The following is a 17080-nucleotide window of genomic DNA, read 5'->3' as shown; positions in this document are numbered from 1 at the left end:
CCAGACAGAGTCGCCTCACTGCAGGCGTCCGACTGAAGACACTGGAAACAATAAAAAAAACATTAGAAAGTTTGTTCATTAGAAAACAAAGACGTATGTTCAAGACTTATACTTTGATTCTTCCCTTTAAGAGGGTTTATTCTATGAAATAGAAATTAAAAAATCTGTTATCAGTTGACTGGATCTCAGCACCTTCGAATTGTTAATGTGCCGGAACTCCTCGACGAAGGACATGGACTTCCTCACGATCACCTTCTCAGACTGAGCAGGTTTCTCTATCGTCTGGACAACAGGCTCAGAGACACTCTCCTCATGTTTCAGAGAAACCTAACACCAACAGGATCCTTAAAATCAGACAGCGTTGTCATCTCATACCTTTCCAGAGTTCTCCTGGCGTCGAAGTCTGGGTGCAGTGGAGGAACGGCAACCTGTGGCCTCATGTCAGAAGGCACAGTTTCAGAGGAGGCTTCAGGACTAGAGGCCTGGGGCTGGAGTGCAGCAGGGGGCATGAGAGAAGGATCAGGGGACGCTGTCTCCAGCTCAGTCCTGGACTCTGCAAGGCCGTTCAAAGCCTCGGGGGCCGCTACAGACAAGGCAGCCAGAGTTCTTGGGGCGTCTAAGAGAGGCTTGTCTGTGATGGGAGGCCCTGGTGGTGCCAGAGAGGGTTTCTGCTCCTCGGCTGAGGAGTAGTGACAAGTGACAAGTGGCTGACTCTCTGTCTGAGGGACATTCACCTGAGTTGGCTGCTGTAAGTGGGAGATGGACAGGTTTGCTGAGCGTGGCGGGGAGGGGAAGCTCCGGTTCACTTGCGGGAGGAGTGGGCTGAGCTTCCGGTCTCTCCATGGGGGCTCAGGCTGCACAAGCCCAGGTGAGGAAGACCTGTCACCAACTGGCTGCACTTCTGGCGCATCATCTGGAAGAAGGAAAAGTACAGATGAATACATGTCTTCAGAATTCAATCAGCAAAAGGTAATATTTGTATCACAAACTACACTTAACAGTTCTTCACATATAAGTAATGTAATAAAAAAATATAAATCTGTTTACAAGCTGTGACATTTTGTGACTGTGACAGCTTCAAGTTCAACAAGGCTCCTAATTAATGGAGATATGGGCTTTCCAAGTTTATCATTAAGGGGTCCTCTGACTTTGATTGGTCATTTCTCCTTTAACATGAGAAGTAAACAACCACAGTCACAACAGTATGATGAATGGCAGAGAGTGAATGTGTCAGTATTATCGTCCTGTCTGTCTGACGTGAGTCTCACCAGGCTCTGGGACGCTGCTGATCTCTGGCTCAGGTTGGTCCTCGTTGACCGCTGATGACGTTGATGGAGTCTCAGAGATCAGAGGCTTTTCACCCAATTTGGAACCTACTGCAAATTATTATCACTGACCTAAAGAGAAGTGAAATAAAACCCTAATAACAAAACTAAACTAACTTTAAGTCAATGGAAACTAGTTAATCAGAGTTATAAATATCCTGCTAACAGGAGAGATAAATATCAGAATCACAGAGACACTCTCCTCATGTTTCAGAGAAACCTAACACCAACAGGATCCTTAAAATCAGACAGCGTTGTCATCTCACCCCTTTCCAGAGTGGTGGAGGGTGGGGGTGAGGGGCTGGACTGCAGCGCTGAGAAGTGGTTGAGGCACGCTGTGAGTGATAGTTCTGTTCCAGGGATGAAACGTTATAAGAGAGATAAGTGAAAAATAACGATTGTGGATGATCAGAGTCACGGTTCAGTCATTTAGAGGAAGATGCTTCACCTGACTCCATATACAGGATATGCTGTAAGTTACTGTTTTATATCAGGTTTTAAGAAATTTCAATTAAAACCTTTATAAGAACATAATGAAGGAAATTCTTGTAAAATGTAATAAATATGACTGTGACAGCTAAACAGAGCGGAACAGTCAAAACATTGTGAAGTGCGTGACACCCTCTCATCAAAAACTCTAAACAGCTACAAGACAGCAGGCCATGTAGTGTGAACTGCACAGTGATCCGACAGCTTTAAAAGTCATGTGGTGTTACCTCACCTGAGTCCCTGTCCTCGGCTCCTACACTGCAGCCCTTCACCCATGTGACTTGAGCCGGGGGGCCCAAATAGGTGTTCTCGTCCATTTGAGGCTGCAGAAAGAAGCGATTATGATCACTTGTCACATTTCCAGCAATAAAAACTACAGATGACAATAGTAGAAAAAATGAAAGGAAAAGTCCAAAGGTTTAGACTGCAATCTACAGGTAAAGATTTCCACCCTTCAATGTTCTCAAAATGTCCAGCAGAGGGAGAACTAAGCCTCTTTCCAAAGCACTGTCTGAATTCTGCAAGACCAATGTTAACCAAGGACAAGTCGTTGTACGTTGTATTTTGTAAACATGAACACGAGACGAACTTGTCACAGCATGAAGAACGAACTCACCACTTTATCTCAATTACAAAGCTGCCGATGTTTCGACCGAGACGGAGTTTTCAAAACAGCCTCCAGATTCAGCACAGACCATCAGACACAAAAAATGTGCCTGACAACTTTTCAAGTTGATTTTGCTCAGTTTCTACTCAGAGGTCACTGCTGATTTCACAAAAACTTCTACATTCAACTTCTCTTGTTTTGATACATTTTTACAATATTAAACTCATTATACAAATCGTTATGTATATTGTTGAATCGATTTACTCTGAGTTGAGGGCGTGCAATCGTGGGCGTGAGAAGGAAGCATGAAGACATTTAGTGATATTTCAAATCTCTCAGATCAAACTATCATTAATCAAAATGTCAGCTAAAGTAATTTAAATGTTTGAATTCTGTAGCCAATTCTCCCGATTTTAACCGGAGGTCACGTCTGACAATGGCTTAAGTTTCCTTGGAACACGACCAGTTACCTCATGTTAATTGTTTGTCATTGTTTAATGATTCCGATGTAGAAAAATGAGCAAATCAACTATGAAACTATCATATTTGGATGCTTCTTACTATGCTTGTTGCTTTGGGAGATTTTGCATCATCATATCAGCAAACTGAAATGATGATGATGGTGAAAGAACAGAACCAATTTACAGTTGGGTAAAAAAGGCAGTTATTGCTGCCTCCTGCCGAGGAATGTAAAATAAGCACTCAAGCTCCAGGATTAGCCCTCTGTGTGTGCCGATGTAAGGACCTGGGGTCTCATTTATAAAACAGTGCGTAGGATTCATACTAAAAGTGTACTTACGCACAAAAGCCAGACATGACGTATGCAAAGGAAAATTACGATTTGTAAAACCGTGCGCATGCAAACCTGAACGCAATGTTCACTGACACTGAGGTGTTTGTTCTTGAGGTGGAGGTGAAGAGCGACTTAATGGGACAGCAGTGATGTCACTAATAAAGAAAATACACTGATACTCTGCCGCTGCTGTGGATAACACAATGTGTGAGAGTGAAGACGAGAGAAAGAATGGAGCCTGAAGTAAAAAAAAGATCACAGATCACAGATCAATAGAATCTATATCAGCTGATCAGACATTGCTGAACCCTTGTTTCCTCCCGATCCTTCCATTCGCTTGCACACATCACGCAGAACCCCGCACTACTGTCACGGCAGTATTTATTTATTTAGAGTATCGGACCGATTCCCTCACATATGTGGATCCTCACCTCCACTCTGGGATATTATTTGGAAAGTTTATTCATTTATTGTAAGTGATCTCCTTTACGCCTGATGGCACAGACACATTCACTGCAGAGATATGATGATATACACACAGTGTTAGAAGATATTATTAAAGCCTATTAATGACTCGGCTCCGTAACTCCGCTGTTTAATGGAATTTGATAATTCGTGGAAGTTGATGAAAGGGCCAACATCTATCAGTGTGTACAATTTAATGGACTTGATTGTGACACAATTGTCTTATTTGTGTGACGAACATGTACATTTGAATATGATGTGGACTCTACATCAGATGTATTTATACTTCTAAGTAAGTTCTATGTATCTGTGCAGTGTTAAAAGTGCTACACACATAAAAAAGGTATTATTATGGTCAGTGGCGATTTTTGCCTGAAATTTCTGGTGGGGCAATTTTGTATGACGTCATGTCACCGTCACAACAATAGAGGTAGCTGATTATTGTAAGCAGTAGGGCTATAAAAACTAGTAAGACATACTATGGGCTGCATTTTGAGTGCCAGCAGGGAGCAGAAATCCCATTTCATATACAATTCACATGCTTTAGCGCTAAGCGCGACACAAAGATGTTGCCTATAATACAGGATTAAAATAAAATGTAAAACGTTTAGACAGACACATAGCTTCACATCAACGTCAACATCAATACTCTGAATAAAGAGCTTTAGGAGACGTAATTCTACTTTAAACAGCTGCTCTTAAAATGCAGATATGACTTTAAAAACTCAGGTTTCAGCTGATCACAGTAAATCTGTTTCTGCAGAATAATAATCTGTGTAACATAGTCAAGTAAAATGGGTTGGCAAGTGAAATAAATTTACATACCATTAGATATCTTACGTGGTGGAGCTTATTCTCCAAACACACTCATCGTCAACTCCATCAACTCTAACACTTTTCCTGCTCATGTCGGTTCATGTCGGGTCAATAACTCCGTACGGTCCCGTTAGCATCGCCTGCAGGCAGTGTTGCCTATGGAGGACCATACATGACATAAGTAAAAATAAATACATAAATAAATGTATAAATAAATACAGAAATAAATAAATAAATGAATAAATAAAAATGGAAATAAATAAATAAATACAGAAATAAATAAATAAATATGTTAATACCAAAAGAAATGTCAAAAGAAATGTCTTAAATATATTTTAACATTTATTTTTTCCCTGATACATTTCCTTTGCATTTGCAGTGTCCTTATGCTAATGAGAAAGGCGGGCCTAACCGCAGTCTCATGCAGGATTGGTCACAGGAGTGTAATGATCCAGCCCTACTACTTCTGCCTTTCAATGCTGGTGTCCAGTAGCTGTTTGCAGCGTTGAGCCAGTTCACACTTAAAATGAACTAGTTCAAGTTCAGAGGGTTAGTTAAGGTTATATTTTATTGGGATGATTTAGCTGTCAGTAGTCCTGACTGTGAGCGTCACGTCTCGTGTTGTACTGAGCACAATGATCGAGCCGAGAGGAGGAGGAAACAGAAACTCCAGCTCGGTACAAACCACCTGCAGCCTCTGCTCTGATCATGAAGACGCTGATCTCTCAGCAGATGTGACCAGAGAAACTCTGTGTTTCCACTGTTTCCACTGTTCCACAGAGTCACTAACTGGCTGTTTCACGGTGAAGAGATCAAGTCTCAGTCACTGCCCGTGTCTCTGAGCGAGTGTGTGACGGAGCGCAGGGGCTGTGTGTGTGTGTAGCTCAGTTGACCAATCCTGCTCGAGACTGAGGTTAGGCCCGCCTTTCTCATTAGCATAAGGACACTGAAATGTGGAAATAAATAAATGTGGAAATAAATAAAAGTTGCAATAAAAGTGGAAATAAATAAATAAATGTGGAAATAAGTTTAAGACATTGATTTATTTAATTCTGCATTTATTTCCATATTTATTTATTTATTTCCACATTTATTCCAACTTTTATTTTTCGATTTCAGTGTCCTTATGCTAATGAGAAAGGCGGGCCTAACCTCAGTCTCGAGCAGGATTGGTCAACTGAGCTACACACACACAGCCCCTGCGCTCCGCCACACAATCGCCCAGAGACACGGGCAGTGACTGAGACTTGATCTCTTCACCGTGAAACAGCCAGTTAGTGACTCTGTGGAACAGTGGAAACAGTGAAAACACAGAGCTTCTCTGGTCACATCTGCTCAGAGATCAGCGGCTTCATGATCAGAGCAGAGGCGCCAGGTGGTTTGTACCGAGCTGGAGTTTCTGTTTCCTCCTCCTCCTCTCGGCTCGCTCATTGTGCTCAGTCTCTTTTGGATCATTTCTCCGGTCCCAAGCCCGGATAAGGGAGGAGGGTTGGAACTAGAGCTTGAAGTTCCACCTCACATAACAGCCTTTTGATTAAATTTGATATTCTAACATTTAACAATACAGGACAAAATCGATTTATGTATGTGGGTCTAGACAGAGCATTAAAGTCATGAAGTTATTTTGAGAAGTGATGGCCTATTTCAATGGCAAGATAAAAAAACAAAAAGAATCAACAGAAGAATACGGAAGCGTATTGCATTCACTTTTATTTTGTATTTTTGGGGCATTTGTCTCGGAATTTCCGAGATAATTATCCCAGAAAGAACGAATATATTTTTTTTGAGGTGAATGTAATAAACATATTTAGGGTGGTTTTTTCTCACTTTCTATACTTCCTATAGCGACCATTACATTATGCAAATAAGCGATGATGTCATTTAGCGACATCTAGTGTCTTTTAGGACAGCCAATAGCTACTTTCCTTACTGAGGAGTTGGCAACACTGCCTGCAGGCTAGCAGAGCTAAAGTAACAAGCCATGTACAGGTACCTGCTCATCACTACTAACACAATACTAAACTTGACTCACCACAGAAACGGGAGCGCAGACGTCTCTAGCTTCTCTGTCAGGAGAACAAACCGAAGATCAAACCCTATTATTCATCCGATATGTGAGAGAAACCTCTCCACAGTCTCAGGTCGTGTTAGCCTGCTAGCCTGTTAGCCTGTTAGCTCAGGTGAAGCCGAGCAGGCAACAGGCTAGGAGCTGGAGTCCATATGCTAGGCAGATTTCGTGGGGCACATCTGAAAGTGCCCCAGCTCGGCCCCATTCCCAATGTTAACTTCGGCCTGTGTGGTTCTCGCTCATTGGTGTTTCCATGGTAACAGTCTTGAGCTTGGGCTGGTGTCCCACAGAGAAGAGAGTGACGGCAAGAGAGAAGCTCAGTTCACAGAGCAAGCACACAGACAGAAACACACACGAATCAAATGCCTCCAAAACAAGACTATAATGCTTGTGAGTCAAGTTAATTCACACACACATTCAAGCTACTTTGCACACGGCAGGAATCTGCATGGAGGAGAACAACAAACGCTGGTGCAGGAGTGAGCGTGAGAGGCAGAAAGGAGCGGAAACCCGGCCGCCCCTGCGTGTTCTCCTGTACCGACTCCCTGCATCTGTGCGCCCGGCGAACAACAAACGACACCACGTGACGAACTCACCTCAAGAGTCGGAGGAAAAATGAAGGAGTTGTTGTAAGAGTAGTGTAATGGAATATTTAATTACATTTCACAGCAAAGACAATTATCAATTCTGGTTCATACAATTCTACCTAGCTGCGGCTAGGGACCAGAGCACCCTGTCACTTAGTCAGACTAGGGGCAATGGCACAGAACAATGGAATCACATTTGATTTATATTAAATAAGCCCCTCCTTTCAGAGAGGTAGAATGTTTATCCAATCAGCTCTCTGTGTGTTGTCTTCAGACTTAGATTTGGTCACCTTCAATCTGAATGAGGACCCCTTCGAAAGTCTCACTAACATCAGGCATCTGCTTAGACTCAGTGAACCCCGTCTCTGCTGGATAACCCTGTACATAGGTGTGAATACCTTTTGTCTCAACAGAGGCACAGAGGAATCTCCAATAATTACACATCTGAGTCTGCCAAGCTGACCCACACATGTTTTCAGTCTTAAACACACAGGAACACATCAGAATAATATTTCCATCTGTCATTCCTTGCATGAAACTTAAATCTCCCATCACAGTAGCTATTGGCTGTCCTAAAAGTCGCTAGAAGTCGCTAAATTACATCATTGCCTAATTTGCATAACCGTAATGGTCGCTGTAGGACGTACAAACAGCGACGTACAAACACCCTAAATATTTTTAGAACTAAAAACAAGCTTTCTTCTACGGAAGCGTATTGCAATCACTTGAAAGTCAAACTGTTTTTAAAGTACTTAAAGTATCCTGAAATAATCACTTCCACAGTGAAAACGTTGGATTTAACGTTGAAAATCTCTTAATCTATACAGTAAAAATGTTTGATATTCAGTATGTAAATAGTCAGAGAGGTCCTAAACACAGGCATATCAGTATCGATTTGAACTTATTGAGCAAAGTGTTTTTATATAACTTGAAATATCCAGAAATGATCTGATTTGATTGTACACATGTTGGAATTTACTTTGAAAAATCGCTTAATCTATACAGTAAATATGTTTGATATTCAGTATGTCGGTAGTCCGAGAGGTCCTCAACACAGGCATATCAGTCTCGCTCTGAACTTATCGAGCAAAGTGTTTTTAAAGAACTTTGAAATAGTCAGAGATGAACTGATTTGATTGTACACACGTTGGGCTTTACTTTGAAAAATCTCTTAATCTATACAGTAAATATGTTTGATATTCAGTACATTGATAATTTGAGAGATCCTGAACACAGGCATATCAGTACACTGCAGTTGCAATTCTTTTACCTGAACTTCCTCCCCTGGCACTGCACTTAATACTTAGTTTGACTGAATAACAGGTAAAACAAAATGCCATTAACCTTCAATTTGATATTTTGAAAGGAAAGTTTAAGAGTAGACAGTAGATTGCAGATTGCAGACCTATAATGTAATGTAATGTTAGGTCTGACTGAACAAAAAAAGCTAATTTTATGTTTCACATAATTTATGCATTATTCCACTAGGTGGTGGTCTAATTACATGGAAGAATGAGGCAACCCTTTAGCGAGCAACACAACAGAAGAGTCACACCATGAAACGGATGAGGGAACGGATCTCAACATTTCAGTCTCAGAGAAAACAACGAGAAATTTGAGGATGAGGTTATAATTCAAGATTTTATTAAGCAAAAAATAATATTTTGACAGACAGCATATCTTCATCAGAGCAGAGTTACCAATGCAAATGTACAGTCGCTGGTTGAAACATCAGTTGCCACATATTATTAAAAACATGAACAATAATAATGTGCTCTACACCTCGTCCCCTATTCTAATCTTAAACCTGTATGTACTGTAAAATGTAATGAGTGTAAATAGGTATTATATGCACTATGCAAACAAAATGTTTTCTTATCCATTTCATGCACTCTTGTGCTATCACCGGCAGTCATTATATCAAAATCAAGAGAAGATCATTTATAGTAAAGGAAGACCAACAATGAAGATTATTTCTGAATACATGAAGGACGGGGTGTTTCCACATTGAACAGGCCAGTCCTTCAGTGTCACTAAGCAGAGATAGATCTAATACCCCAGTGAAGAGCAAAAACAATTTATAACCGATGTCAATGTGCAAGTCTATCATGCCGATTGGAAGTTTATTTTAACCTCCTGTTCAAAATCTAGATAGGGAGTACTCTGGTGGAGAAAATGCAAAGCCACAAGGTCACTCATTAAATTCCATTTATTATATATTTATATATAGGTTATAAACATCACAAAATAGAAACTTGTGGAAGGTCTTGCACAAAGATATATGTATATAACCGAGTAAAAGAGCAACCTTAGATTAGTCAACAATGGTAAAGGAAGCAAGCATATCATCTGGGTTCAGTGGTGCAGCTATGTTAGGAACATTCTCGTTTCATAATTTATGTTTTAGTGCAAACAAAGTCTTTGCAGCTCTTGGCTCCAAGGAATTACTCAATATTAATATTAAAATAGGGTTTACTATATAGATGTTAAGGTTGCTCTTTTATTGCATATTGTTTAAGAACATACTGCGGTATTAGTTACAATAAGGTCTCAAGATCATGATGTCCAAATGATCTAATACTCAATATATATTATATACCTATTACATGTCATAGCATCAATTTGTATCTCATTAACATGAAACAATTAACTATTAGCAATATAAATATTAAAATACTTGATATAAATAACATGCTTTGAGCAAAATAATTCTTCTTTTACAATGGTAATTCAAACAACCTAAGTCAAGAGCTGTCAAGCCTTTAGAAATAGATAAATCTATACATTGCTTCGTGTCAAATGCTTTTTTTTCCGTCTGAAGGCCACTTTCAAACAAAGCAATTTATGAAAGGATGACATCAAGTCTTATCGCAGGATGAAGTAAGACCCAACAAAAAGTATAAATGAGGTGGAAAAGTTTGATTGTACGTCTTTGTCAAATGATCAAATAATAACTAATATAGCAATAATAACAAATACCCACACAACTACAGTATACTTAGGAAACAATACTTAAATACTAATAAAAAGTTGTTATCTCAGAACCAACAAGGTAAATATAAATTTCTATAACATTAGTCAAACAAAATCAAAAGTTGGTGACAGTTACAACGTGAGATGTGGCTGTGTCCACTATAATGTGGAGGCAATGAGATGTGTACTTCATAAATATGATGTGCTTCATACATAGTCTGCAGAAACTGCACAGATCAAACATATTCACACCGTAAACACCTGGATAACTGTTTTTGTGCCTAATCTACATGCAGGCTATTAACTCTTCTGAGTGCAACAGGATCAAAACAAGCCAAAAACAATATAGGGAAACTTTTGTAGTGTATATGTGTGTGTCTATGAGTGTTAGGGTTTGTGTGTGGCAATAGAGAGAAAAAATAAAGAAAGAGAGAGAGAGAAAGAGAGAGAGAGAGAGAGAGAGAGAGACTGAGAGGAGAGATTCCTCACATATACAGACATATTTCTGTATCAGTGTTCAATTTGCTTACACCTTGTATTTACAGTATGAACATACTGTGTACTGACATCATTACCATTACTATTCAGTGATATATTATATTATATCATCCAAGAGATGAGGGGTACCCAACCAGTCCAGTGTTCTTGGCTCAGATGCAGCCATGATCATGCACATAAACTGTTTCCCTGTTCTCCTGTCTATTGGGTAAATCGTGGTAGGAGTGAACCTTTTGTTGCTCTCCACAAACTCACACAGCTGATTATAGATCTTGGGATACTCGTGACGAAGGAAGACTCCCCTGGTCCTGAGCTCACGCTGGATGTTGACAAAGCAAACCTCTCTGGCTTTTCTCCCTGCCTCCCCCTCCTTGTCAATATCTGGTGTGCCTGGAGGTGGAGTGAGGATGAGTGTTTCCATTTCACTGTCCTTCTTAATTATCTTTTTGTCAGGACTTGAGGAGGCCAAGGACACCTTTGCATATTTTCGAACTGTTGGTGCTTGGACTCTTGGTGAAGGTCTATTAGGCACTAGTTCACCAACAGCTATGGATACATTCAGAAGGAAACATTCATTGGGGTCATAGTCATTCCCTGCCTGCTGCAGTTCCTTGCAGTATTCACCAAGGTTGTCCTTGAATCCATCCAGCTCTCTGAGAGACAAGTATGTGGGAGACATGAGGAGGCTCTCCAGCCCAACTTGCAGGAAGTTATCAGCTGTGTCTGGATTAGCAAAACCCAGAAAGAGGACGCCTCTCCCTCTGGAGAGGTAGCCAGCTTTAGCCACACGAGAGAAGGCTTTGTGGATATCTGAGCTCTCTCTGCAGAACTTAAGAATGTGTCGGCACACACTGCTGACCCGACCATATAGGCACGTTTCCTTATGGGTCTCCCAGTTGTCCCTGCGGCAGTTTCGTGAGCAATAGAAGGTGTAGCAACTGTGACATGACTTGTAGTACAAGCAAGCATTGAACATACTCTCGATCCGGTTGCATTTCTTGTTAGCACACACCATAGTGTCATCATCATCTGTGCTGTGGTCTGGAGAACATTCTTCTGCACTCCTTTGTAAAGCATCACACCCACTATCGGGGTCTTTGATTGTGTCAGGGCTTGATTTAGAGGACTGCTGTGTGTTCAGACAGCCTAAGTTTTCAAGTCCAGAAGATTCTCTGTTTTTGTCATCATCTACAGTAATGAGTTGTTTTAGCTGATCCAAAAGGTCTACACTTGATTTTCTGGAAGTTGGTGGTTTGTAATCAACAACCAAATCTGCTAGTAGTTCGTCCAGCTGCTCTAGACTCTGCTGCAGGGAGAAGTTGTTGTGTTTCCTGTCTTTGGTTATGTCTGGTGTGGTGGACGGCTGCTTCTGATGCAGTATTCTCGAAGATGATGTCTTTTCAGCATCCGACATATCCCAACGAACAGAGTGCACATCACGTCGCTTGCTGTTGGCTGCAGAGATGTCATTGTCTGTTATGGTAATCTCAGGCGTTACAAACCAGTTCCCACTCTTGATATTCCTCCACGGACTGCTTGAGCCCCTCTCTAACGAGTTTTCGGATAGTGAGAGTGCAGCATAACGTCTTGGCGAACTGGAGAGGTTAAGTATAACAGGTTGAGATGTAACATCAGTGGATGCTCCTTGCTTTGCTTGGTAAAACAGGTTCTCATAGCTTCGTCCACGTGGTACTGACTGCTCTCTGTCTTGCCGTGGATATAGAATATTGTCCCAAGACTTGGAATGGTTTTTGACCTCCGCTCCTAGTCTACTTGTATCTACATAGCTGCTAGTAAACCACGGGGGTACACTGGGGTCTTGTCTTACACTTGGTGGTGTGTGCAGAGATGACCGGTTAGAATAACCAGATATACTTGATCGATACCAGTCATCTGAAAAAGCCTGGGACATTCGTGGGCGTTGACGACCCTCCGTATGATATGGCCTTGAGGGAAAGTACTGCTCCTCAGGAGAGCTGAACTGTTTGGGATAGTACAACCTCGAGTTACTCATATGGTATGGATTGAACTGGCTGTCCTCTCCATAGTAAGATCTTGACAATGGAGTTTGAGAAAAGTAGGACCCTGCCTCACTCGTGGAGTAAGGCCTACTATATGCAGAGTGTGCTGGCTCTCTGTTGGACAGCCGCTCTGTGTAATATGGCCTGACTGGAAGGGTATGCACCAATCTAGTCCTTGGATCATACTGACATGTCATTGTACTACCATGACTGGTTAAACTAGCGCGATCATCCTGAAACTGTGCTCTAGAATAGGGATGGCCTGGATACCGAACAGGGTCCTCTGTGTAGAAAAACTTGGTGGGTATGTTCGGATTTGAGTAAGCTCTTTGCTCTTGACTCAGATATGGTGCTGTCGGTGATGGCATTCTGTGCGTGTCAAGATGCTGGTAGGAGATGGGAGACATGCTGGTGGTGTAGTGGTATCCTTGTCTAAAATCTCCACTATAGCATTCGCTTGGTGTGGGTGTTGGCGAGGAGACAATGTGCCGTGGTACATACAAACCTCGACTGCTACTAGCCTGGGAGTATCTCTGCCAAAGGTGCTCAGTCCGTACATTAGGAACCTGCCTAGATGTGTGCTGCAGTACAGAAGCATCTGGTTTAATGTCCACACGGCACCTGACATGAGGGGTTACAGCTGGTTTTTCAGGTTTCTCTTCCTCAAAACAGTCTGACACATAGAGGGGAGAGTGAGGCTGAAGTTTGATAGGATGCACCTCATTCAAAAAAGCCCTGTTTGATGTGTAGGATTCTCTTGGTGTTTCAGAAGTCCTCAAGGTATCTGATGCAGTCTGAGGTGCATCCCTGCCTTTCCCGGCTCCTGGAGGAGACACTGTGATGGGCACAGGAGTTAGGGTTGTCTTCACCCTTGGAGCACTTTTAGATCTTGTTCTCTTTTTAGAGTCCGACCATGTAAGATTGCTGTTTTTCTCATGGCTGTTCTGCTGCTGGAACTGCCTGGTATTAAACAGATCGGGAGACGAAAAGCGAAGATGTCCCTGTTGATCAAGTCCATTCCACATGACATCTTTGTTTAATGTCTGATGCTCAGCCCTCTTGTACGGGTACTCCATTGAGGATGAAAAAGACTGTGGATCATCCAGTGACTCAATGAAATCAAAGCTACGGCAGTGTCTTTTGTTAATGATTTCTGGTTTGTCTATCATTTTCAAGTCACATTGCTGGGAGGAGTGGAGAGAAAAATAGGGGTCGTTGATAGGATTTGAATTAATGTCCTGATACAAAGTCGATGCCAGTATATCAGGGGGATGTGTCCGTGTCATCTTAAAGTAACTTCAGTGGTCTCCATTAGGTGTCATTCAAGATCAACCCAGTCTGTGGGAAGAGATAAAACAAAAACAACTGAATGCAATGTATGGACGTCAAGCAAAGTTTCAAGGAAAAAGACAATAAGTTGTACAAAGGATATAACTACTTAGTCTGTGATTCAAATCATGTGCTGAAATCATTTCAGTACAGTAACATTACAAGCAAATATAGACAACAATATCTGTTTAAGTCTGATTCCTGTAAAAAAGACCCTGTAAAAAATTCATAGATTTAGAGACTTATATTCAAACCAAGATGGATTTCTTGCCAGTAGCCATAACACAATATCTAACCAACTTGACAACCAGTCATTCTCTTAAAACCTTGAGTTAAAACAACATATTTGAGGTGGCAGCATGTATAACCTCGAATAAAGCTGGCTGAGACATAGTCTTTATTTATAAATAATATATTCTATACTAAAATCAGATACAAATCTTTAAATTAAAAAAATATCAAATTTAACATACACTATAACACACCAAACTGCTGTTTACTAAGGAATCTAACTTTTTAACTTCACTTGATTCATAGATTAATTACTAAACATGGTTGTAGACATGTTTATTTTAGATTTTTCTTTATTACTGCAGCAAATATTGGGATACCATTAGATAAGTTATCTATAATTATATATTAGTGAGCTTACAATGTAGACAAAGTTGATGTGAAAGATTAGTTTGATTTTGAGGATTATTAGAGTCGAACATTTAAACAATATGCAGCACAACAAAACATTTTTTTCCTCTACAGTTTGAATTTTTCACATCTTCTCAACAACTTCTCTCTGAGATAAAAAAAAAAATGCAGACGATGTTATTAGTTATATAAAGAATATCATGTATGTTATTTCAACAATGGATATTTATGTGTCATACACATGGGCTCTCTTGTTGGCACTTGCCCACAAGCCACCCCTGAGCTACCATCTGTTCGTCGTGATGAGAGAGGACTGACCAGCCATCTCTCTGTCATGTCTCCACAACACACCAGGTTCACTTCTGTTCAACGTGACGAACAAACCTTTTCTGTTATTCACTACTTTGCTTGGTTTGTTAGAATTTCCTCTTCCTGGACCTAATGTAGAGTGCGTGTAGGTACATCATTTGGCTGTACTTAATAAACAGAAACAAACAGCTATAGCTGCATTAAAATTATTCTATTTATTTTTTCATGTATCTAAAAAGAGACTTTTTTGATAAATCTATGATGATGATTATACACTGAGTATTTAATTGCATATTTCATGAAAACCTTGCTATTATACTTCTACATAGTAAAAACTATTATACTCATCTTATTGTGCGAGTGTTTTAGCCTAACATTTAATAAAAATAATTTGGTACGTAAAACTCAACAACTTTAAATTATTAAAGTAAATCCAATGAAGTTTAAGCATTTTACTGCTCTTTAAGCCAAAGCCTCTGAAAGCCTGTGAAAACCGCTGCTTTCTTACAAGTCTGCCATTCAATATATTTCATTATCAGCTTTTCTGTCAATGTTGGGACGATGGTCCCTCATGTGTTATGGATACAAAAATAATCTGGAATTAATTCTGTGTCATTTATTCCTATACAGCATAAAACGTTGCATTATTAATATAAAATTAGTGATGACGGTGGAAATGAAGCTTAAACCACATAGGAAAAGTCAGTTACTTCAATCCATCAGTTCTAATCTTTCAATCTTTCGAGGTTTAAATGAATGAGAGGAGGTGTCAGTGGGATGACGGGACTTCTTCTTTCAGTATGAAAAATAGAGCCGATGAGGTGAAGGATGTGAGGAGGTCACTACCACAATCTATCTGCCTCAAACAAGAGAACCACTCTGACTACATTAATGGGTATGAATAATAGCCATCAGCTCTCCAAGTGTAGTGAGACAATATTGTTAAAGTAGCTACTAATGGATTTGCAATGATAGAGTACACATAGGTCTACATAGGGACTCTACAAGGAATTATACAGCAAATACTACACGAGATTGATTAAATGTAAGAAAAGGAAATAGGTCTACTGTGAGGTCATCATTACAGAAGATGACCACAGACACACTTCTAACTCCCTGAAGAAATATTAAGACATTTCCTCTGAATGTTTAATCACTCTGATCACTGACCTGAATCTAAAGGAACACAACAAGATAGTTTTTTACTTGTTTGTTTTTAATTGAAGGTAAAGACAAGATGGTACAAGACTATAACTCAACACATTCCTCCCTCTGTTCGTCTTCATGGTCTGATGCTGTTTCCATGGTGGGGGGGGGGGGGGGGGGGGGACTACACTTTCTAGCACAGCATGCCACATACTGTCTCCATGGCTACAGCACACAGCAAAGAAACCATGAAACACTCCTCTTAGTTGCTCACTGAGGGAAAAAATCTCAGGCTGCGAAAAAAAACCCTGTTAAATAACCAGAATGAATGGCTGCAGCATCTTCGTGGTGCCATGCGGTGGTTATGGTTACATGCAGGTTAATGAATATTGGGCTCATGGTCACTTGGGTGAGGAACTGCAAGTAGAACAACTTGGGGGGGGGGGGGGGGGGGTGCTCTCTTGCAGGGATTTCCAGAGAATAGCAAATGTGATGCAAGGGACCAAGCCGCGGCGCACTGAGCCTCGTTGTTACCCAACACTGGCTCCGGAGCACCCGGGCACCCTCCTGTTATTTTGGTGCCGCGGCGCAGGACGGCCCTCCATCCTCTCTGAGGCTGACCCGATGCCTTTCAGTTGGCATCGTTTGCCGCGGGAAGGACAGACGGAGGCGGCGGGTCGAGCTGGGGAGCAGGGGCCGCCGATCGTGACCAGGGAGCCCGGTGGGAATGACTTGAGCTAAGTTTGTGCATGTTGGATCTAAGTAGTGAATGCGGGGCCTTACCGTGTCGTCGGATGCGGGGGACATGGTGGTGGTGAAGAAGCAGCGGCAGCAGCAGCCTGCTCTCCCCGCGGGCTGCAGCCTCAGTCCTGGCGCACCTGCTGTGAGCCTCCCGGAGCCGAGCGCACGTCCTTCACGCTGCTTTTACATGTTGTCTGTGTCAGCCAGCGATGCTCTCGCGCGCGCTTGTGTCTTTGAGAGAGTGTGCGTGTGTTTGTGAGTGTGTGTGATG

At 41.3% G+C, this 17080-nt stretch overlaps 1 protein-coding gene across 1 annotated transcript; it reads right to left on the bottom strand.

Moving 5' to 3' along the window:
• Positions 1–8772: 8772 nt before the first annotated feature.
• On the bottom strand, positions 8773–17053 carry unm_hu7912 (un-named hu7912). The gene is made up of 2 exons (XM_062379720.1): positions 16852–17053; positions 8773–13980 (listed from the first exon to the last, which is right to left on the bottom strand). Exon 2 carries the CDS (start codon positions 13926–13928, stop codon positions 10719–10721), a length of 3210 nt encoding a protein of 1069 aa, XP_062235704.1. The 5' UTR covers positions 13929–13980; positions 16852–17053; the 3' UTR covers positions 8773–10718.
• Between the last annotated feature and the right edge of the window lie 27 nt (positions 17054–17080).

The sequence above is a fragment of the Platichthys flesus genome, chromosome 3 (genome assembly GCF_949316205.1).
Source record: "Platichthys flesus chromosome 3, fPlaFle2.1, whole genome shotgun sequence".
Classification (NCBI taxonomy): domain Eukaryota; kingdom Metazoa; phylum Chordata; class Actinopteri; order Pleuronectiformes; family Pleuronectidae; genus Platichthys; species Platichthys flesus.
Note: the sequence above shows the minus strand (reverse complement) of the source record. Positions and strands in the feature narration are given on the sequence as shown.